A 23,441-nucleotide genomic window follows, 5' to 3' on the forward strand; every position below is an offset into this window, starting at 1 on the left:
TCAGTCATTTTTGGTTACTATAATTGATTGTGTTGTTTTTCGTCTGTCTTGATTTTTACTGTTCTTTAAACTGTGAATGTAAACACATTTATTACTTGGAAGTCAGTTTCTCCCTCATTAGTCTGCTGTTTACGGTTTAACCCAGTATCTAGGTTAAGCCCACGTCCGCTCCCCTTTCATAATGATGAGAAATGTGAGAGGGGAAGGGGAAGACCCCTGGATCTGGCCTGAAGAAACCAAGCCAGAGGGCTGAGAGAGGAATTCCCTCTGTCTGGCTGGTCAGAGCAGCAGCCTCCCCCCCCCCCCCAACGCACACACACAATGGAAGATGTTTTTTTTTCCTTCTTAAAACCATCTATTTTCATTGCAGGCAACAGAGCAGCTCTTTCCTCAGTGACCCAGCACTGGCACGGACACTTCCTACCAGAAATACCCCACACTTCCTATCGCAAAAATATAATGGGTTGCATGTGTTGCTCAATGTCAGCATACACACATACCCACCAAAAAGGAATCAGTGTGCGTGGGAGGCTGTCATGGTGAAAAACAAAATAATAAAAGTGTGTCATAATCACCTAAATGTGTGGATGCAAAACCTTCGTACCAAAACGCCAAAATCATCTAGATTCTCACCGAAGCTGTTTACAATTACAGAGAGATACGTTACGCTCGTCTAGACATGAAGTAAATGTGCTTGGCTCGCTGACGGACTGCGATTAATAAAGGAACAATGAGATCTGTTTGGCATGTTTGATATCTACAGCACAGCAGCGGTAACTCCTGCTCGTAGCACAGAAACACATGGACACACTGAAGCTATTATGCAAATATGAGGCTGAGATTCACAGCAATGTGTCTTCATAAGAAACAAAGTCGGTGAAAGGCAAGGAGGCAAGGCAGCAGGTGCTTTAAATCACTTCCTGTCGACAAGCTTCCCCGGCATTATTAAAATGTAAAATTAGAGGTAAAATCTTCGCATTTCCTCTTCTTCTAGGTCAAAGGTATTTGATCTAATCTTTCACTTTCGTACCAAAATCATCTTGCAGACATTAAACAGAAGGCTGCAAAGGAACCTTTTAGGTTTTAGCTGCATGCTGATGAACGGGGCTGAAATGATTTGCCAGTTAATGAATTAGCGGATCCATAAAAATGAAAATACACACACTTTATTAAGAACATCTGTTCTGCTGCTCATTAACACAAATAACTAATCAGCCAGTCAAACAGAAACTCAACTCAGTGCATTTAGGCATGTGGTCAGGATGACGTGCTGAAGTTCAAATAATAAATCAAGGCATTTTTCTTCACTCAGAATATTGCTGACTACAACTTTTCAAATTTAAGGATTTTCTACTTATCCTTGAAAATTGAACCATTTGTCAGACCTGCTTGGCATCGTGAAAATTATGACTGCGGCGGCAACAATTTAAATCAACGACATAGCCGAACATTGCGCAATAACAGCAGCACAGTTTTGGTGCTTAAACAACGTTGACAAGTTGATCACCTCAGCAAATGTAGGAAAAAGACTGGAAAATAAACCTACAGCTAATCATCGGCTACTTTTATTCGTGCTTCATTTGAAATTCGTTGCAAAGCCTCTAATGATTCATCAGTGCAAACTGGCAGTGACTTCTTGTGCAGTGGACTCCATCTTGCAGCTGAGGTCATGAAATCGTCTTGAAGGAGGCTTGACTTGGCTGCACGCAATCTAAACTCTCCAGAATTTAGCTTCAGGTTCTGTTGTTGTAACAGTAGAATCAGAACGGTCTGTTCTTGTGTGCATATGGTAAGGCGAGATGCTTTTGGCGTGCGTCACCAGGACAGCGTACTGCCACCACTCATGCGAATGTGAGACCGGTGTTACCAGAAGACATACTTGAACCTGAAGAAATAAACTCCCAAACCTCATCTCCACCCTCCTACAGTCTGTCGCTCCACCGCCATGTGTGCTCTCCTGGCCCGACTGAACCGACTGACCTCCTCTCCTCTATTTGATCTGGCTTTGACCTTCTGTGCATCTGGAGGTGGAAGGATATAACAGCCGAGTTCAGGCCTCAGGGGCACGTTATTACACCGACTTCTCAACGCGCGCGTCGAGCCAGGCCGCCGGCTGTAAATTTAGGACATCAAGACATCGTCAGGCCTCCACATCATGTCATCACCTGTCCGGTAACTATCCAAATCATGGATGAATTATGCCGTGCAGATATTTTTCTTACGCATCATCATGCGCCACATCTGGCTCAATGGCTTTCACATGAGACTGAAACAGTAAAAAAGACATAATTCAGTTTATTCTGATATGAAACAAAGGAAGGGCAGGCAGTAAAAATTTATCTTTTGCCTCAGTGAGGCCACGGCATGTACTGTTTATGTGCCTGTTACCATGGCCTACTTTTCGTTGTGGTGTCACATTTGATGTGGAGGGTCTAATTGAAAGAAAAAATAAAGTCAATCTATCGATCTCTAAGTGTGTTTACAACAAAGCTCTAAAAATAGGCCCAGCACTAGTGTGACATCTGTGTCATGTGGGTCACATTGATTTGCTTAAGAGAGCTGAGCGACAGAGACGCTTCAAACAAGTCCACAAACACACAGAGACGCATGGTAACATCTGCCCTTATTTTATTTCACAAAAGGAAATAAATATGTGGTTTTGATCAAAACTTTGAGGGAACTAAATTTGTTTTTATGCCATAATCTGGAAAGGGAGGTTGCTAAACAAGATTTTCGTGGAAGAAATCAAAGAAATTGAATTGAAGCATTATAGTGGTTAATATATTTGATATGTTGGTCTATTAAAGATAGCCTGTAGCAGTATGGGCATATACTCATCAGTGCAGTGACTGTGGGTTATTTGCAGCAGATTAAGTTAACAACAGGGCAGACAGGGTTACCGAGTGAAACTCACGGCAGCTTGTGAAATAAGTTTTCTCGGGTGGAAAAGGCCAATTTTCTGCTCTGCATTGAAAGGAGGATTTCAAGTTAGGGATTTCTTTGTAAGGTGGGGGACACAAACTGATGGTTTGGTCACCTTTACTATTGTTCGTCCCTCACCTATGGACTTAAACTGTGAATAGTGTACGACTAGAAACCAGGAGTGATTAAGGAGCAGCTGAAATGAGTGACTAATTCATTCATTCATTCACGAGGGGTTGTTCTCTAACAGAGTATGTTGAGGTGGTTCAAGAATCTGATTAGAATGAATCTTGGATGCCTTCTAGGTGAGATGTTTTGAGATTCTCCAACTAGGAGACAAGCCCAAGACAAATCCAGGACACGATGGACGGATTATGTCTGCCAACTGACTTTGAGAGGCCTCGATTTTCCCTGTAGCAGCTGAAGGAGGAGCTATGGGGAGGAGCGTCTGGGTCCTAACAAATGCCAAAACATGCTCTGACTAACTGACAACAGCAGGCCCGGCTCGAGTGTCTAAAAAGAATATCAGCTGACATATTGATGGATCATTTTTGGGTTCCAAAAATCAATATAGGCACTAGCATCAGCCACAACTTGGAGTATTGGGCAGGCTCTAAAATAAACACGAGCTCTGTTCAGTAGCTGCCTTGAGGCTTTCAGTCTTATCACATGTTCATTATCAGCAGATGCTGCTTTGGTTCAGTCGTCACTGAATTACTCAAGTTTTCATTTTTCAAATTTTCACATGACAACAACTTAATCTTTTGATTAAGATCAGGAGTTTATTTTAAATAATAAATACTTTTACCGGCATGTTCATGCATCTAACTCTAACCCAAACTCAAAGATAATCATCAATATGAATATGATTTAACGGAAGATACTGAGGCAATTTTTATCAAGCGTTACATCTGCTGTAGAGCGTGGATGTTGGGGTTTGATATGAAGTAATCCAGGAACTGGTTTCCTCTCCCATGGTGGCTGACAGCAGCTGGATCGGACTGATATAGCCCGGCTCTCCAACCAGGAAACCCCAAGGAACTCCCAAACAATTAGCAGGACAGCGCTGTTTGCCTCATTAAAGGCTGGAAGCTGCCAACACGAACCAGCCTGTAATAATACAAGGCTACAGACGAGGCGATCCGGCAGCGAGATATCCAGCAGCCTCGCTGAACGAAGGGAATACGTCAGCTTGGAGAGTTGCGCTGATACAATGAGAAAAAAAAAGTTGGGGGGCAGAAAACACCACGAACCCTCCCCCAGTTTACTGCCACGTCAAATCCAGGCCACAAGCCACAAGATGTTCTTGGCCCACATTATGAGGCTCCTACTGGGTTACTGCAAGTCAGTCCCACAGAGCGGTTCTTTAGTTCACCACAGATTCAGCCAAGTTTTTCTTTTAAACTCAGGTATTATTTAAAAATGTCTGAACAATAGATTACTGGAAACTTTTTATGTCTAAATAAAATAGATTTACAGAAAGGGAGAGGAAACCGTGATCTTGTATTTATATCCTTTGTCAAATTTTGGTTGTCGACATTTTCGCCAAATGTTGTTAGTTCAAATGTGGAATCGTCTTTAGCCATGCCAGCAGCAGCCTCGGAGGACGCCAGAGCCGCTCTGTCGGTCTGTCCAGACTGAAATATCTCAAGAGCTCTTGGACAGATCGCCTGTAGATTTCTTGCAGGCAGTTATGGCCCTCGTAGGAAGAGTCTAACAGACTCCGGTGATGGCCTGACTTTTTATCTACTGTCACCGTGAGGTTGATATTTTTGTTTTTTAGTGAAAATGTCTCAGGAAGGAGGAGATTGATGCTATCGGGGTGAATTTTAATAACATGGTGATCTCTCACCATGTTCTCTGATGACTCTGCAATAGTCGGCCTCATCACTGATGGGGACGACAAGGAGTACAGAGGTCTGACCCAAACTGTATATAGTATTTTATTTTATTCTATTCTGTACAGTTGTGTACTGTATTTATTCTTATTGTATTCTAATTTTTGCCTCATAACTTTTGCACTGTCCACTTCCTGCTGTGACAAAACAAATTTCCCACGTGTGGGACTAATAAAGGTTATCTTATCTTATCTTATCTTATCCAGCAAAGTCACAAAGATTCGTTTTTCTGGTATCTAAATCCAAGTATCTGTAAAACCAATAACATTCCTCTAAACCTCAGCTGCACTTTGCATTTAGTGCCGATCAATAAATGTTAGTTTGTCTCTGCACACGAGACAGAAAAAAGGTTGGATTCATCTTTCAGTATAACTTAGGCAAAGGAGAGAAAAAGCAATTACAGCAGCAAATAGACTGCATTCATACAGTGCTTTAACCTAAAAGCTCATCAAAAGGACACATATGTAAATCCAGTGTCTTTTACACTGTAGCTTCAATGCTTCTTCTGTCACACACACTGATTCCCAGCAACTTTTTAGACCGTAAAGACCGCCTCTTCAATTATAACTGCCCTACCAAATTCGTAAAGTAGTCTCTACATCTATTTTCACTCGTCTCCATCACCTCAGGCAGGTATTCAGTGCATAGAATCACCTGGTAATCTAATAAACTGTTTCTGGACTGCAGAAGGACACCAGGGCACTCACTCCACACGACGAGGAAAGGTGCAGTTTTGCAGGCGACAGTATTAACCGCTGCACCAAACTTTACATAATTAAGATAAATCTTTACCCTGGGACTTTTCCACTGCATTACAGCATATTTTGTGTGTGCTTTTTATTGAGTTTAATGATGCACCAGTAAATGAGCAATGAGTAACACATGGCAGATGTGAATATTGGTGAATAGAGCACAAACAAATAAAAAGAAAGCTAACAATTCCTTCTAAACATAATAAAATTTGTAAAACTGCCTTTTACTGTATAAAATCTGAGTGATTTAACAGAGTCAGGTATGACTCACAGATTTATTCCAAAATATTTTTCCTCTGATAGCCTAAATCTCTGGTCATCAATTGTACATTTCTGACATCTAACAAGCCACAACACGCCATAAAAAGCATTTCATAATGCGCTGGCTCACATCGGGCTCAAATGCTTTGCTCGTGTTACCTCACCACTGACAAAAGCGTTGGACACACTACTGTGCAGTATAACGTATGGCTTTCGCCACCTCATCCAGACTCATTCTGAGCTAAAGGGAAGCATGCAAACCTCTCCAGTCAGCAAGTTTTATAGCAGTGTGGCAGACCTCCATCTCCCTCAGCAGCACCCTGCAGCCTATACTGTACCTTTGGCTCCAGACTACGCGAGTCAGACTTTCCACGAACAGATATGTTTGTGGCCTCTCGGGGGACGGTGTGAAAAAATGCGCAGCAGAGGGGGGTCCTGATGAATATTAGAGGCTGTGCAAACACGGATAACAAGACGAAAACAGTACCAGTGGAAGAGGGAGACGAAAACCACCTGTGCCACTTTCAGTTAAAAATGAAGCATAGTGTGGCTGTTTAACAGGATAAGTGTTTAAATTTCTGTGAAATTAAATCAAATTGAGCAAAGACTACTCGTTACATACTAAAAAAAATAAAATCTACCCGCGATCATATTTCAGAAAGGACTCTGTATGAGCAAAAAAGCCTCAGATACGGATGTCTGTGGTTTAACAAGCACGCTCGACATCACACCTGAGCGAGGCCGTAAAGCTGTATCAAACCATGCCAAAGGTTTAATGAAGTGAGAAGCCACAATAACGAAGGAATGTTTAGCAAAATTTCCCTCAATTTGCCAGCGAAAACACGTCTAACAAGGATACCCTTCAGGAATATCCATTATGACTGTGATGGCGTAGTTAAATACTTTGATTTCATTAACTACACCTGGCTGGAACGTTAGAACCTGAAAAAAAGCACATTAACAAATCAAATCTGGAGCTCCAGCCTGCCAAATATTACCGCAGACGGGGTAAAGAAGTGATAATGTATTTATCCAGACTGTTCGGAGGAAGTGGCATGAGAACAGTCTGAGCGCCGCAATCTGAGGCCCAACAACAGCATCTCACTCTCCATCATCACAAAGCTCGGCCAGACGATTCAGCGGGGGCTCTGGTGATGGATCAAAGCTGCGCTGCTCCGTCTGCTGATAGCTGCTGGTTAGTGTTTCTTCATCTACTGAACTCTTTCCGCTGTGGACCTTACACACAGCCACAAACTGGGGTTTTTTTCTGCCCCGAGGAAGATCACTTATCCAATTTATTTCCAATCACCACAATGCAGCGCACAAAGCCCCCAAAACCTCAGTGGTGAGCGCAGAGGGCCAGAGCAGTGAGATCACAGAGTTAGTGCTACTAAAATCCTGCCTTCTGTGACATAAATAAAGGGCGATGCAAAAAGGGCATTTATTTTTTCAGTGAGGTTTGAGCCGAATCGTCTTATTCTGTGTTTAAAGTCAATTATATCAAATTCCAGACCACCAGAGCTTAGGCAGCGAAGAAAGAAATACTTTAAAGCATTGCAACAGCAGTGATAAACATCTTGGCACACCGTCTCGTCACTCCCACTACCATCTACTGCCTCAGCAGGCTGTAACTGACACAAGCTGTAACAGTGCGGAAGTACTGCCCAAAGTGAGAATTTAAATATTTCTTTCATAATTTCGACGTTGATACGTGGATCTGAAATTTGGATTTCTTTTATTTTTTGTAGACATATAAGCAGGATGTTTTGTAGTGGACATAAAAACTTATTACACTTCAGTTTTGTACTGATTACCCAAAGAAAAATAGCTGGGTTTGGCTAAATGTATCTGTGGGGCCATTGGTGGATGTTTTTTGGGCTGTACTGAGGATTGACAAAGTGCAGTTTTACACCACGTGAGGGGACCTTGAGAAGAAGCCAGTGCATGTCAGTGATTGCATGCAGTAGCACGCTGCTGCAGTGGACAGCTCTACTGCCTTTCTGTGTTGACTATACATGCTGTCTGTGTGGCTGTATGGATTTCCTCTGGGGTAGACGTGTCCTGTGATGGACTAACACCCTGTCTGGGGTGTACCCTATGACAGCTGTGATTGACTCAAACACCCCTGCCACCATAAGTTGGCTAATCGGTTAAGTAAATGAATGTAAGAATGTCACTCTGAATATACTCCCAGATAAGTGGGGACTTCCAGTTCAGTGCAGTTCAGAGCACATTGCAAAATTAAGCTCGTGTAACAGAAACGTGGTTATAAAGGCCACGTGCCGAAAAGGCTTAAGTGCATTTTTACTGTGATGTGAACTGATAATAGAAGATTTTTGTCCTGATGTTGTCTGTTGCAAAGCTCTTTGGCTGAGAAATAAGGGATTAAAGGAATTCAAGCAACTCAGAGGCTAACAGAGACGTTCTTGTAAGTCAGCTGTGTGTAGACCATCAAATGCAGATTTGGCTTAAACAGAGATCAATATAGTTAATTGTGAAGAGGAAGAAGCATAAAAAAATCCATCACAGATTAAAAAAAGCACTAACAATGGCTGCTGTTGATCATTGTCATTATTTTTAACACTGTTTCACTTCACTACAAAAATGTTCTTTGTCTCGTATGACTTCTACCTTCTCTGCAGCTAAGCTAAGGCCCCAGTCACGCTAGAGGAAAAACAGGTCAGCAAAATGAAAAATAATACAAATAAACATCAATAAAATAAAATGCTTCCAATCATGTGGGACTGATTGGAAATAGCTGCACTGACAAACTGATCAGATGCGTGCAGCATCCTTGTCCTCTGGTTGACCAATTGTTTTGTCACAAGGCGATTGCATGCAAGGTTGTGTGGAAGGAGGCAACCCGTCTCTCTCAGAATCAGAATCAGAATCAGAATCAGAATGGGGTTTATTGCCAAATGTTGAGCAGGTTTACAACATTAGGAAATTGCTGCGGTGCTTCAGTGCAAACATGCTGTCATAAATAGCACTTAAATAGACATGGAAAAAAATAAAAGTAGGGATAAGAATTAAAAGTGCTACGTGGAAAGATATGTGCATGAGATATACATGAGAATAAGAATTAAGAGTGCTACGTTGAAAGATATATACATGAGTGCAGGTGGTGATCAGTGCCAAACATAGAATGATGCAGTGACACAGCGTAGGGTCATGTGTTAGTGGCGGGTACAGTCATATGGTTATTGTTCATGTGTCCAACAGCAGAGGGGAAGAAACTGTTCTTATGGCGAGAGGCTCTGGTGCGAATGGACCGGAGCCTCCTGCCTGAGGGGAGCAGGTCAAACAGACTGTGTCCAGGGTGAGAAGGGTCAGCTGAGATCCAAGCTGCACGCCGCAATGTCCTGGAGGTGTACAGGTCCTGCAAAGATGGGAGTCTGCAGCCAATCACCTTCTCAGCAGAGCGCACAACACGCTGCAGTCTCTGTTTGTCCCTGATAGTGGCTCCAGCGTACCACACGGTGATGGAGGAGGTGAGGATGGACTCGATGATTGCAGTGTAGAACTGCATCATCGTCCGTGTTGGCAGGTTGAATTTCTTCAGCTGCCTCAGGAAGTACATCCTCTGCTGGGCTTTCTTGATGACGGAGGTGATGGTGGGCTCCCACTTCAGGTCCTGGGTGATGGTGGTACCCAGGAAGCGGAATGAGTCCACAGAGGTGATGGGGGTGTCAGTCAGGATGATGGGGGGGAGTGGGGCTGTGTGCTTCCTGAAGTCCACAATAATCTCCACTGTCTTCTGGGCATTCAGCACCAGGTTGTTGTGGCTGCACCAGGACACCAGACGTTCAACCTCCCTCCTGTAGGCAGACTCGTCCCCGTCAGAGATGAGCCCAATAACGGTGGTGTCATCTGCAAACTTGATTAGCTTGACAGACTGGTGGGTGGAGGTGCAGCAGTTGGTGTACAGGGAGAAGAGCAGAGGAGAAAGAACACAGCCCTGAGGGGAGCCGGTGCTGATGGTCCGGGAGTCCGAGACATTCTTTCCCAGCCTCACATGCTGCTTCCTGTCCGTCAGGAAGTCAGTGATCCACCGGCAGATGGGATCAGGCACATTCATCTGGGAAAGCTTGTCTCGGAGATGGTCTGGAAGGATGGTGTTGAAGGCAGAGCTGAAGTCCACAAACAGGATCCTGGCGTAGGTTCCTGGGGAGTCCAGATGCTGCAGGATGAAGTGTAGAGCCATGTTGATGGCGTCGTCTACAGACCTGTTGGCTCTATATGCAAACTGCAGGGGGTCCAGGAGGGGGGCCGTGAGGGTCCTGAGATGGGAGAGAACTAGGCGCTCAAAAGACTTCATGACCACAGATGTCAGAGCCACGGGTCTGTAGTCATTTAGTCCAGTGATCCTAGGTTTCTTGGGGACAGGGATTATGGTGGAGGACTTGAAGCAGGCAGGCACATGACATGCCTGCAGTGAGGAGTTGAAAATGCCAGAAAACACTGGGGCCAGCTCGTTTGCACAGCTCTCTGACTCATTCCGACTGCAATCAAATGCAGGCAAAGGTCTGCAATTAATCGCCATCAACTCTATAAATGGCAGACAAAATGCCAACTCACTGACTCAGTCGGAGTCAATCTGCGGCTGTGAGAAGCTGCTCTGCTCAGTCATTTATTTCTCCAAGTGAGGACACAGAGTAAGGAATCACACAAGCCTAAGTTACTGAGGTTTGTGGTGGAAAATTTACTGTAAATTGTGCTAAATTTAACACTGAAAAGAAGGCTTTATTTTGCCCCCGATATGTGTGTGAGAGTTACCGGTGGTTATTTATTTGGAATAAAAGACAGAGATGTTATCAGAACAAGTACGTAATTGGCACGGCTGGATGGTTCAAAGTTGTGGGCGCAGCTCCAAAACTCTTTACTCAGTGCTGACTCGGAGTGTTTAGAGCCGAGGCACACGTATTCCTGCTCTGCAGTAATGCTGGGATTTTACTGAAATAGAGCAGAACTGAGCTGAACTTAACGGAGCATTGGAAGGAGGCAGGAACAAGGATACATCTGGTTTTCCTTTTTATACTGAACAGAGGTGGTTTCCACACTGAGACCCGCACACACAGCAGCGTTCGTGTTTCTTTATCTTACTTTACTTGATAGGCGGTATTACAAATGTCAGAAAGAACTCAGTTATTAATTGATCTGTTAGAATATTGTCAGAATGTTACAGTGTGCTAAGTTCGTTAAATTAATATTAATATTCCCAATCTCACAGTTTCCTCTTCAAAAACTCAAAGTTAAAAGCTGAATGAAACCTCCTATCTACTGCCCCTTAACCTAAACATTTAATTTGAAATAATGTCAAAATGCAACAGCACAAAATGCTGCCAGTTTACGAAATATTACACTGAGAAAATTCCTCAGAAACCAGTTTGCTTTGATGAGGGATTTGTTTCTGTTTACCCTGTACAGGAAAGGAGGCATCTTGTTCTATTTACTGAAATCAGCAGCAGACTTTCTGACTTTTAGACCTAACAAATATGTGAAAATCACTCGTAACATGTAACGTGTTTTAAGTTGCTCTAAATGTGAGTGATGCGGCGGTGAGGTTAGGGTTGAGCTTTTCATTCAAGGGTGTGGCTGCTCCTCTCCATCGGCCAGTGACAGGAGCGACAGTAGCAGATGCATAACCAGCAAATGTATGCGTAACATATTAAAGCTTTGTAATAAAGCACCTTATCTCTGGATAAATCCCACGCTCCACCTGAGTCTCAGTTCTCAGGACCTCACATGGCCGCCAACAATTTCTAACAGAAGATTTCACCCTTATATCATAAACATTCATTCTTCAGCCTCACTCTTGTCAGAGAGAGAAACATGAGTAAAACCTGCGCTTACAGCGAGTACAACATTCACTCCCTGAGCTGCTGGTAGAGTGCTGGTCATTAATGAAATTTACTTACAGCATCTGTTTGTTTACAAGTTTATAAATGTGCCTCATTTGGATCAGGCCCAAGTTGTTACTGAGAGTCATGCCTGATGTGTGGATTCTGCTCAGTCTGCAACAAATGTTTCTGGCAAAACTTCACCTACTTCCAAGATGCATGGAGAAGACAAAGATCTGATGACATGAAGACTCCACGACACTTAAAGTATTAGGGAACAGCTTTATTAAGCTATTCCCTAATACGGTGGAGTGTGTCGGTGGAGTCTTCACATCATCAGATTCTGCTCAGCCCACTGTTGTTGAGTCCACCTCGGCAGTGTTGCAACAGATTTGAGATTTACCACAGTTAACTGTAAACAGATTGCATGTAAGTGCCAACTTGACCCTGTTAATTAAAAAAATGATTGAAGCAGACTGTCACCGCCTTATTGCCAATTTATCCCCATTTTATCGCTGTTCTGATACACCAATGCTGCTTTGAAGAGTGAAACTGACTGGGAGTCATCACAGACCAGTTCCCCATCCCTGACCACTTCAAGCAGGGCCATTACAAGTTGATTGCACATGGTCACTATAATTTTGATCGCGTTGCGGTTTCAACCACTGTTTTTGCTAGTGCGACTGTAGCTTAAGCTACCGGTAATAGAATAAAAGCAAAGCTAAACGAGTACACACACACACATGTTGCTGGTTGTGCCACATATTTTTGACTGCATGCATCTTAGGCATGTAGATCTGAGTCTGAAAAGCTCTAATTAACACACAGAGACTACCAGTCATTTTTTGAAACACATTCTGGATCTTGGGTGTAGCGCTACACTATAAGTTTTATTACTGAAGCTCAAATGTTTTATTTCAACAACCTATAAGACAAAGAAGGTGTAGTCAGTGCACTTTAGATGTGCTTGGAGGATTTTGTGCTTCCAGGTTTCCATGCTAGTAGTTTCCCACGCTTCCCCTCTCCTTACTATGATAAAACCCTAAATCCTCCACTTGCTATGACTTTGTATTTACCAAAGACAAATGAGATCAATCTTATCTCTTAAGTCTCAGCAACAAAGCAAACAAACATTTTCCACAAATGTTTAACTGTTCTTTTAAATGACTATGAGTCAGAGGATTTCCACACAAAAAAAAGAGGAAAAAACTTCTAAGTTGTGATTTGATGGCCAAAAATTTCCTGGCAAAAGTGATAAGTGAGTCATATGATAATCAAAAATGCTATCAGTGCCTGGAGATATAGTACGGTCGTTTTGTGCTGGAGGGTAATAAAAACCATATTGTTTCATCAATTAGGGGGCTCGATGGGGATTTCGCTCTATAATTTTTTCCATGCAGTGGATTAGAAGTATTTAAATTCTGTCTTGTAAAAGTAAAAAAAGTCTCACCATCATCAAGGTACATCTGGTCCAGCTCTTGTGGTTCTTGTTTGATGCTGACAGCCAGTGGCGAGGGACTGCCATCCTCCTGCAGGGAAGAGCGAGCCCTCTCTGGCACTTTGGGGTGCTGCTGAGCGGCTGGGCTTGTGCTGCCGCTCACTGGCTGCGCTGGTGTCATGCAGTGGGTTGGAGAAAAGGGGGCGTCAGTCGGGCTGGAGGCCTGCGAGGTTGGGGAGGAGGAGCAGCTGCTGGGCGAGTAGAGGTTGGGTGGCTGGTAGCGCCCGGGAGTCTCCTGAATGATAGAGACGTGCGGGATCGGGGACTGCGAGCCCGGCTGTTGGACGGCCGGGCTCGCAGGGAGGCATTTTGAGAAGGGTGAGGGTGGGAGATCGTGCTGTTTAGGGCTGGTGCTCGGAGGTGAGGAGGAGGAGGGCTTGGCTGCAAGTTTCTGCTGGCTGGCTGAATAAGGCCCGCCAACAACACATGGCCTGAGGTCAGAGGTCATCATCGGGGCCATGACTTGTGAGGGGTAATATGGCTTTGGGAGTAAGGACAAGCCAGGGCCATGTTGGGTGCACATCAGAGGAGCATCATAGTCATCGCGAGGCTCCGTCTTTATTGTTGGAACTGAAGGAAAACAGAAGGAAAAGCTAAATGAGTAAACACATATTCCAACCATCCTGCAAGTGTGAGTGAGCGAGTGAGTTAGTGAGTGGGTTTGTGGCTAGGATACACACTGCCAAACAAACACTCTCATCAATGAGTCTCTGTGTTAGGGCCTGAGCTCCCCCACCCAACAGAAAACATTCACAAAAGTAGAAAAAAGAAGTAAAAAAAGGGATGAGTCATCAACACGAGAAAAATCTGGCTGCTTCTATAATAAAAGCCCTGTTTTCTTTGGATCCTGTTCTGGTGCTAATATCCACTACAGTACATGTGCGATATGATATATGTTGCAGCAGCAGCAGCAGCTTCGTGCTCAGCAGGGTTCAGTAATTTCAAAGAAAATTACTGCCTCCTCACCGAGACAAAGCAAGAGTTTAACTGAACGCAAACACATGAAATTGGGTCTTTGGGGTGTCGGAGGATTGCGGAGGACCAACGCTGAGTTCAAATGAGCCACGTCTTGTTTTCAGTCGCTGTCATCTTGGCCATCCGTCCAGATTTCACAGCGAAACATATTGGACACAAAGTTTCAAAATGCGGGCCATCAATCAGCTGCAGCCAATGACACCACATCAATCTTATATAACAAGCGTTTCAGTGCGGTTACAAGCACACGACAGCACAGCTTTGACCCTGAACTGCATCACTGCATCATCAAACTGGATCTATTTCTTCTACTTTTTTTCTGCCGAGCATATTTTAGATCATAATATGAAGCATGTGCTTGAAATAGAAGCTGAAATACTTAACCCCTGGAGAGTCTTAGGGTTGATTTGTGGCTCTAAGACCGATAGTGTATGCATTTTTCTAAGACCCTCCAGGGGTTAATAACCCATGCTTTATTCTTCTTGTTCTTGTCACGCTTGTTTGATTTGCCGACTGTCTACTGATTTTATGTAATTCTGCATCTTTCTCGGGGATGTCTCTTTAAAAAGATATTTTTAATCTTAGAGGGAGTTCCCGAGCTAAATAAAAAGGCTAATTAGATTAAAAGGAGTGAAACTAGGACGTGTCATGCATGGTGAAGCCTCGCCTGTCAACAACTGTAAAAGAGGAACTGCAATGAGATAGTTACACAAACCGCACGACTAAAATAGCAAACGCACCCCTATTTTGGGTCTGTTTGGAGGAAGTGTGTCTGCCTGCTTGTGGAGGGTAGATGCATGCATGTGCAAAGAAGGGTGCAGAAGAAGTGCAAATAGTTTGTTTTGCCAGAAAAGAGAGCCTGCCCTTGGGTTTCCGGAGTGAGAAGATCAACCATGTGTACTACGTGTCCCAAAATAAATCTGTTGTTTTTGTGTGAGCTGTTGAAACACCTGCTGTTGATGAAAAAAAGAGAAAAAGGTACAGATGTGATTTCTTCAAAACAGAAGCAAAGAACCTGAGGCGTAAATCAGAGCGGAACAAAACGATTTACAGATTTCTTTAATTGATTATTTCGCTTAAACGCATCAAATTTAGAAATGTGATTGAAAAAAAAAATCACGCGCATTTTGAATTTGACGTCAGCAATGCATTTAAAAATGTTGGAGGACGACAAAAGACTGGAAAAGGGTTGTAATGCTAAAAAAAGCTCTACACAGCCCACAACATGTTAGCGATGTGTAAAAACTGCTTTTCAAAATATAGATACTGTGAAAGACTACATGAGAATAAGCTTTTCAATCTAAACCTTTCATCATCTGCGTTCATACTAACATCAAATGATCCAAAGAATCTGTAGAAAACTCCAGATTTCAGTCAAAGACGATGCTGAAAACAACGCCAAATAGTGAATGGTTGTGATCGTCAGGTCAGATGTGAAGAACAGATATAAAAAAAAAAACCCATAAATGCTGCTGCCTTCTCTTTTTAGATTAACTTGGGTGAAGGGGAAAACTTCAAAATCTTAGGTTGTTTTTGGAAAACACTGACACAATACCCTTCAAGGATCAGTGATGACATCGGGGGTCCATCTTACTCGCACGTCTGTGAAGGCTTCATTAATGCTACATCATTTAACTGTCAGCCTGCTCACGTTACAATGGCACAACTCCATAGCAAAAGAGTGCGGGTACCAAACTGGTGCTCATCCAGTCCTGGTTTGGCATTTGGCGCTTCATGAAACAAAAAACAATGACAAAGACCTGAGGCGAAAATCCCATATTTAGGAAAAATGGGGAACTTTTACTTTCAAAAGTGCAGCAAAGACCTCCCTCAGTCCTCCTTTTCTTAAACAAATTGCTGTAATCAAATTCAAAACGAGTATTTTTTTTAGCAAACAATAAAACAATTGAGCCTCAACATCTGAAAGGTTGTCTTTGTATTATTTTCAATTAACCATCAGGCTGAAAAGATTGGGAAATGACTGCATTCTGTCCAGACATCTCATTGAGGAACTGAGGCCTTGATCATTTTTTCCAGCTGTGTTTTTACTCAGTCTGTCCATTTGTTTAAACTTTCTCAATGATTTTCTCCCTTTCTAGAAGACTGGCAGATTATATTGTTCAGCCTGCTGGCTTGCTGCCTTAAAAGCTTTCACCTTCTAGGAGACACTGACCACACTTGCTGTCCCACAGTCTGTCCACTCCCTTACACTCTGCAGCCCGAGGACAATGCTCCACTTTCACGGCGGGGCAATCCGTCGCCCACGTACAGGGCCGGGCCAGTTCAGCTGAATCGCAGCTTTGAACCACCCACTGGATTTTCACTCCAAGCCTGGAGTGCAATTAGCAGTGGTTTTTACATTTCAGTTGGTGGGTCAATGTTTATATTTAGCTTGGCAAAAGGCTCTCTATTCAAATAACATGTTTTTCCCATGCCCCTTTCCCCACCCTCGTGTGTCCAGTTGCCTCAGCATTCATGCAGCAACAGGTATGGAAAAGAACAGATTTTATGGATTTCTTTTTACAATGGAGGAATAATAGCGTTGCTTTGTTCCTCCCTAGAAAACCACCAGACAAGGGGGGAATACAAACTGTTTGTTCTCGTCTTCAGAAGTAAAATCCCAGCGAAAATGTTTCTAATTAGTCTGTGATGTGGAAGGAAAAGAGCAGACTGAGAGTAGTGAGGGGCTGGCATGGTGACAAAAAAGTCAAAAACAAAAAATTAACCAAAAGTCTGGAGATTAATGGAGGGTTATATATGTATATTTTATTTTACTTTGTGATCAAAATGGTTTGACTATTTGGGTTTCAAGCTGACGGGACTGTTTTGTTAAATTAGCAAAAACTCAACTCTACACTAAATGATAATGAAAGCAGCTGTTTTTTTTTAATTATTAAAACATGAACAAGACTAAATGGTGAGTGATACTATTGACCCCCAGCTTAACATATATCTGAAGACAGTTTTTACCTTATTCACACTATATTTTCCCTTTTTTTGCAGCTTCATCACATCAAAATTTGCTGAAAAAGAAGTTACAACATAAAGTGGATCCACTATGCTAATGTCCATTCACAGAGAATATTTTGCTGATTCAAAATAAATTCATCCAGAGTTCATGTTCAGGCTAAAACAAGTTGCTTTAGATCCCTTCCCCCTCCCTTTAAGATGGTAGTTCTCATGATTTGGACCTCATTTGTGAGGTATAGAGCCACTACAAAAAAGATGTTTAATGAATCAAAAAAAAATTGACATTTTTTCTAATGCTGTGGTGCTCACACTTTTTATTGTTAGTAAAAAGGGTCCGGAAAAGCTTTGAGATAAATGTTTTAAGTGATTTTCTTCTGATTGGCTGCTCCTCTAAACATTGACAGCAGGTGGGTGGGGCTTGTGTGCTCACAACCAGATTCAGGAGTAGAAAAAGGCAACTTGAAACAAAGCTTCTGGCTAAGAGTGAACATAGACTGACAGACTATTTTGAACTTTAGCCATTTTTATGAGCATCGTTTTATGAGCAGTGAGCATCCCTCACTGTAAGAGTATATGTAGGTAGCTTGATTTGGCTCTTACGAGCCTACAGGGATTTGGAGCTCCCCCTGAAATTGAACCAGAGAACTTTTTGTATGGCTAAAAAAATGTGTAAGCCACCACACTATGGACTCACTGTAACAGCAAACATATGAAAGGAGTTTAACATTTTATGAAGGACAGCGATGACCAAACCTATAAATTGCAGACTATAAAGACAAGTTTACCGGTGGCAGGGACGTAGGTGAAGCGCTGGTACTGGCTTCTTTTCCTCTTGCCATTGCAGATGTAGAAGTTCACGTGGACGGGAGTGGACAGTCTTTGGTTTCGGTAGGGAGGGATTTCAACAAGAAGCGAATTCTGCAACACAGAACAAGTTCTGTCATTAAAAACACACCATCTATTTAAATATCCATTTAATTAGCTTATAGCTTTGCATTTGCACTTAAACTTCTTAATTAGTACATATAAAAGGGGGAAGTCGTCACTGTGGCTTTACTTCTCTTGTTTGTCATCTTGAAGAGGTAGTTGTGACAAAGAAACTGAGAACACTACATGCCCGTCTGTGCCAATTTGACAATCACAGGTAAACCCTGACAGCTACACAATCTGATTATTTTGGCAACATGTGTGTCACCCCCTGTTGGCCATTAGAAGGGGGAAAGGGGAACACAAAATCCAGGCTGCAGTCCCTTCCACTATATTGTAGCTTAAATTTAAGGGGCGGCAGATACAATGTAAAAATCTGGTTGTCATCCGAAAGCCACAAAGAGGCCATGAAGTAAGGTTAGAGGGAACTCTGGTTGTTTGCACAATGAATAACTCAGTCAAAGTGAATAAATTGAACCTGGGAGTGTCCAGATAGTTTATTTCCCCAGCAGAGCTTCCTGCTGAGAGTGAAGGCCAGAAGTGACCACACTCCTGGGTTCAGCCTGTGGACACATGAGCCCCATGTGTGTGTTTCTGTGCATGTGTGTGGGAATATATATGACCGAGTGTGTTGGAGGCGCTGCTCAGTAGTCAGGGAGGAAGTCATCCGTCTGCAAAACTGAGCTTCGGAGGACGGCCGGGCCTGACATGTACAGGTGAGAGCTGACACACGTTATATTAAATCACTACCACTGTAAAGCTAAGTGGAGCCAGATGAGGCTTTTCTACTTTTCTTACTCCCTGAAATCCATCGGCCCTTCAGAGAAATAGCAATTAAATTTCAGGAAAGGGTTCCTCATTTGGACTGTGTAAACTGTGTCCCGGTTAGGCAGCTGTATTTGCAGGATTCCACTGGTGTCACATGTAATTGAAGTCATTCAAATATTTCTGAAAGTTTTATGCCTGCATTTTGTGTGTTACATCATAAAATTGCAAATTGAGTTAAAACAAACACAAAAAGCAAAAGAAAATCTCAAAACAAGGTCTGGGAGGTTTAATATAATAAAACTGGTTCCTATCATGCAAACAGTGGGAAGGAAAAAAATGTGACAAATTGAGCATAGAGGAGCATTTTTGGACTCCCTAAGTGAGTGCGTCAAGACCATCTATCTAGGTTTATATGAGAAATCTGTATCTAATTATAAGTAATTCTTAAAAAGAAAACGTAATCATCCCTCGTCTTCCCAGATCTGCGCTCATTGGGGCAGATCAGTCTGTTCAGGTGACGTATTCTGGATTCGTTGTTTGGCCTGAGATTAAACTTGGCCAAAGCAGCATCAGTGTTTGAAATGGGACCAATCCAGCAGACTGGACTGAGTGGGGAGGGACGGAGAGAGGGAGGCCCTTTGTCTATTCAAGCAGACAGATGTGCCCCAGCAGCCACTCTAAGTGAGTGTGTGTCTGTGTTTTGCAGAGGGAAGACACTGGGAGCAGGTGCAGAGCTTCACATTTATACACGCTCTAATCCCCTCGTCTATCTCCCAGACTCCCACCACGTCTCTGGCTCTGTCTTTCCCTCAGCTGTCTGAGCGCAAGACAGGATACACTGCCAGGCTCAAACCCCCACAGGTGGAGGGCTGAACTTTTGAACACCTTTTCCACACATTTCAAACACAACACTGAAGCTTCTGTCCTGGGTTGAGGAAATCAGCGCTGTTGTTACAGTCACAGTTTACTGATTCAGAACAAAAGGCAACGCTGGTATTGATACTTCATTAGGCATTTCATTAGGTACACCTGTTTGGTTGCTTGTTAATGTAAATGTGTAATCAACCAATCACATACCATCAGCACAAATAGACATGTAGACATGGTCAAGGTGATCTGCTGAGATGATTTAAGTGACTCTCAATCGCATCATTGTTGCTGCCATTTGAGAAACTGCTGATCTACTGCATCTAGTGCAGAGAATGGCTTGAAAACCAGACAATATCTGATGAGCAGCAGTTCTCTGGGTGAAAAAATGCCTTCTGGTTAATGCCAGAAGTCTGAGGAGAACTGCCAGACTGCTTTGAGATCTCAGGAAGGCAAAAGTAACTCAAATAACCACTTGTTACAACCAAAGTAAGCAGAAGATCATCTCTGAATGTGAAACCTTGCAGCAGATGGGCTACAGCAGAAGAAGACCACACCGGCTGCCACTCCTGTCAGCTAAGAATAGGAAGCCAAGGCTGCACTTCACACAGACTCATCACAACATGAAAGCATGGATCCATCCTGTCTGGTAACAATCATCAGGCTGGTGTAATGATGTGGGGGATGTTTTCTCGACACACTTCAGGAGTGTCACATAAACACCTGAACATTGTTAGTGGCCTTGTCAATCTTTTTACGACCACAGTGTATCCAACTTCTGATGCCTGCTTTGAGCAGGATAAACAAACCATGTCACAAAACTCAAATAATCTCAAACTGGTGTCTTGAACATGACATTGAGTTTACTGCACTCAAATTGCCTCCACAGTCACCAGATCTCAATCCAATAGAGCAACCTTGACACGTGGTGGAACAACAGATTCATGTCGTGAATGTGCAGGAACTGTGCGATGCTGTCGTGTCATTATGGACCAAAAATATATGAGGAATGTTTTCAGCCCCTTGTTGAATCTATGCTATGAAAAACTGAGGAATTAAGGCAGTTGTGAAGGCAAAAGTGTGTCCAGTACAGAGACAGGAAGTGTTTGGTAAGTGCCCTCTTAGTTTCTTCCAGCCCTGTAAAATATTTCTTGTAAATAAATAAGAGATCAGATATAAAAAGTATAACAGTTGAATAATGAACACACATTCTTTTTGTAGTATTAGCTAAGGGGTTGGGTTATTTTGCCTTTCCTTACAGGTTTATGCTAAGCTAGTAGATGAATGACTAGAATAGTTTACAAATTTTAAAGACTTCTTGAACTTCCCATCTAATTATGTATAAGTTTACAGCAGATTTGTGATTCAATAAAAAAAAAACAAATGCGTTGTTGTTGCTAAGGCAGGTTGTTCTTCATCACACTGAGTGGGGCTCCAGTCGCTCTCGGCTCTCTTAATTTAGACGTTAGATTGTTTTTCAGATGCGAAGACTAAACATTTTGGCATCGAGTTCAGATAAATGATTGGGAACAGCTGCTCTTTACACAGCGCTTTAATCCTGAAATGAGATCAGCTTTGTCACAATCACTGTGTCACATGTATCACTTACAGGCTTCGAGGCGTCTCTCTCAACCTTGGCCTCAGTCTCCCAGATGTGGTGACCGTCTAAAAGAAAGGACAGGAAAGAGAGAAAGACTTAGCAACGACGGTTCAGAAAATAACCCACCTACTTGGCTCCCAGCAGAAATGAAGAAATGCAATGAGTGTTGTTATTATTATCGGTTACATCAGTGATGTATAAAACAGCTCCGGAGAGCGGAGGATATCACGAACGTCACACTGTCTGACCCACGGCTCATGAGCTCATATCCTCGGTCTAACAAACCGGGGACAGACTTCGAGACAGCAAAATCGCACAGAGAGAAATCTGATGCAATCCTGAAAAAAAAAAAGAAAAGCAGTCATACCAAAGAGATGAGCGACATCTTTGGTGGATGAGAGAAAGCTTGACTTCATCGCTGTGTGGAATCCCAACATGCTCGAGCAGCTGGTTGGCTCGTTAATGCGCGGCTGGAAACTGACAACTCGCCTCGACTTTCAAACCTCTCATTTCTTCTGTTCTCATAGGAATCTTTCCGCTATCCCCATATAATGATTGTTAAACGGTACTGGTACTTTTTTCTCTTCTTTTCTGGTAATGTGCGTTTTCTTCTGTTTAGCTGCCACAATAAAAAAGGTTTTCCCATCAGGCAATAAAACGAGGCATCATGTGAACTGCTGGAAACACAGGCCTGCTAAAAAAAGCTCGGGTTTGATTTGTCATTTTGCCCAATGAGGTGTGAGTAAAACTATAATTTTCAACCAATTTATTAGACAGAGGGAAACCGCTGTGATTTCTTTAGACCCCTGACTCATTAACAAGGCTCTAAATTGACATTAAAGGGCTGTGAAATTGAAAACTTTACTTTAAAAGAAAGAAAAAGTCAGCCATGGCCAAATTTTTTTTGAAGAAAATTGACTCAGTGTCGCTCAACATGATGCCTGCAGTTTGACAAGTGGAGCGTTTGAATGGAGCAGACAGCTCAGTGGAGACGGACGGGACGCTCGGTGTTTGAGTAGACGGGAGTTGTAAGGTGGCACAGATGGAGGAGGTGCAGCTTGGCACTGACTGGAGAGCCGGAGACCTCTCTCTGCTCTGTTTGATCTCACTTTCATTTTTCTTATAGCTGCTGCACATGCCTGACACTTAGCATTAGAGTTTCAGGGTTGCTGCTCTCCAGGAAGAAGCGATAACATTCGTTTCGAATGAGTAATAGGGCTACAAATTCCTCTCAGACGATTTGAATCTTCGAGTGTCAAGTTTACGCTCATTATTTCAACTTTAACTCTAAACACAAAATAAAAGTTACCAAATGTTTCCACAGAACTCCTTCATATGAAACAGACGGACTATCATCCAAGAAAAACCAACAAAAAAGGCTGAGATAGAGTGTGCTGTCACTTTAGTAATAACTCGAGGGAAACCTGAGAGGGGCTCAACTGAGAGCTGAGCTGTCACTTCTGGAGACATATTTTCAAACTCTTCAACAATCAGAAGCCTGTCTCAAATACTGTTTTTACAATACAGGCTCTGCTTGTACTAATTTAGTCAATTTTTCAGTGCACCTGCTGTAAGTAAGAATGTGGAACTGGGGCTGAGCTATTCTGAGCTATTAGAGCAAAGTTTTCTTTTTAAACCTGCTCTGTTAGACATTTAAAAGATCACTTATTATTTCTGCTAAATATCAAACATCTGACATGGTTTCTGCTGCCATTAGCCACACAGTGCTTAATAATGCATAATGTTTATGCTACAGTCAATATACACATGTAAATGTAAGTGGTTGAAATGACTTCAAAGGGATGGAAAGAACATTTCTGACGAGCTGCAAACCAGAAAAGAAAAAAGGAAACAATGCAACGCAGCCTGTGAATGCTGCAGATACATCAACAGGTTCGACTTGTCTTCCAGATGACACTTAATACGTCTCTTCGTGCAACCTTGTTGCGTGCAACTCAACATATATCATAAAACCTTGCTATTACTTGTTGTATGTTTGTCTTTTTTCACTGGTAAAATATTTTAATTCCATTTCAAGTAAATTTTCCCTACACGGTCTCTTTAGTACTTTAAAAACCCAGTGTAAATATTACATTATCATAGAAAGAAAGCCCACAATACAATAATTAGTATAAGTAAGCACTTATACAAAAAACAAAATGA

The 23,441-nt window shown here is 42.6% G+C and overlaps 1 protein-coding gene across 1 annotated transcript in view; it reads right to left on the bottom strand.

The window, feature by feature from the left end:
- nfatc1 (nuclear factor of activated T cells 1) overlaps positions 1 to 23,441 on the bottom strand; it is a 52,480-nt gene that overhangs the window by 4,330 nt on the left and 24,709 nt on the right. The window contains exons 7-9 of the mRNA XM_085395920.1: positions 21,288 to 21,343; positions 17,902 to 18,034; positions 13,124 to 13,741 (exon numbers count right to left, since the gene is read on the bottom strand). Coding sequence (XP_085252046.1) covers positions 13,124 to 13,741; positions 17,902 to 18,034; positions 21,288 to 21,343 — 807 coding nt within the window. The remainder of the gene's footprint in view (positions 1 to 13,123; positions 13,742 to 17,901; positions 18,035 to 21,287; positions 21,344 to 23,441) is intronic.

Source organism: Rhamphochromis longiceps, linkage group LG22 (assembly GCF_057381845.1).
Source record: "Rhamphochromis longiceps isolate RC_006_pf linkage group LG22, R_longiceps_female_GT1.1, whole genome shotgun sequence".
Classification (NCBI taxonomy): Eukaryota; Metazoa; Chordata; class Actinopteri; order Cichliformes; family Cichlidae; genus Rhamphochromis; species Rhamphochromis longiceps.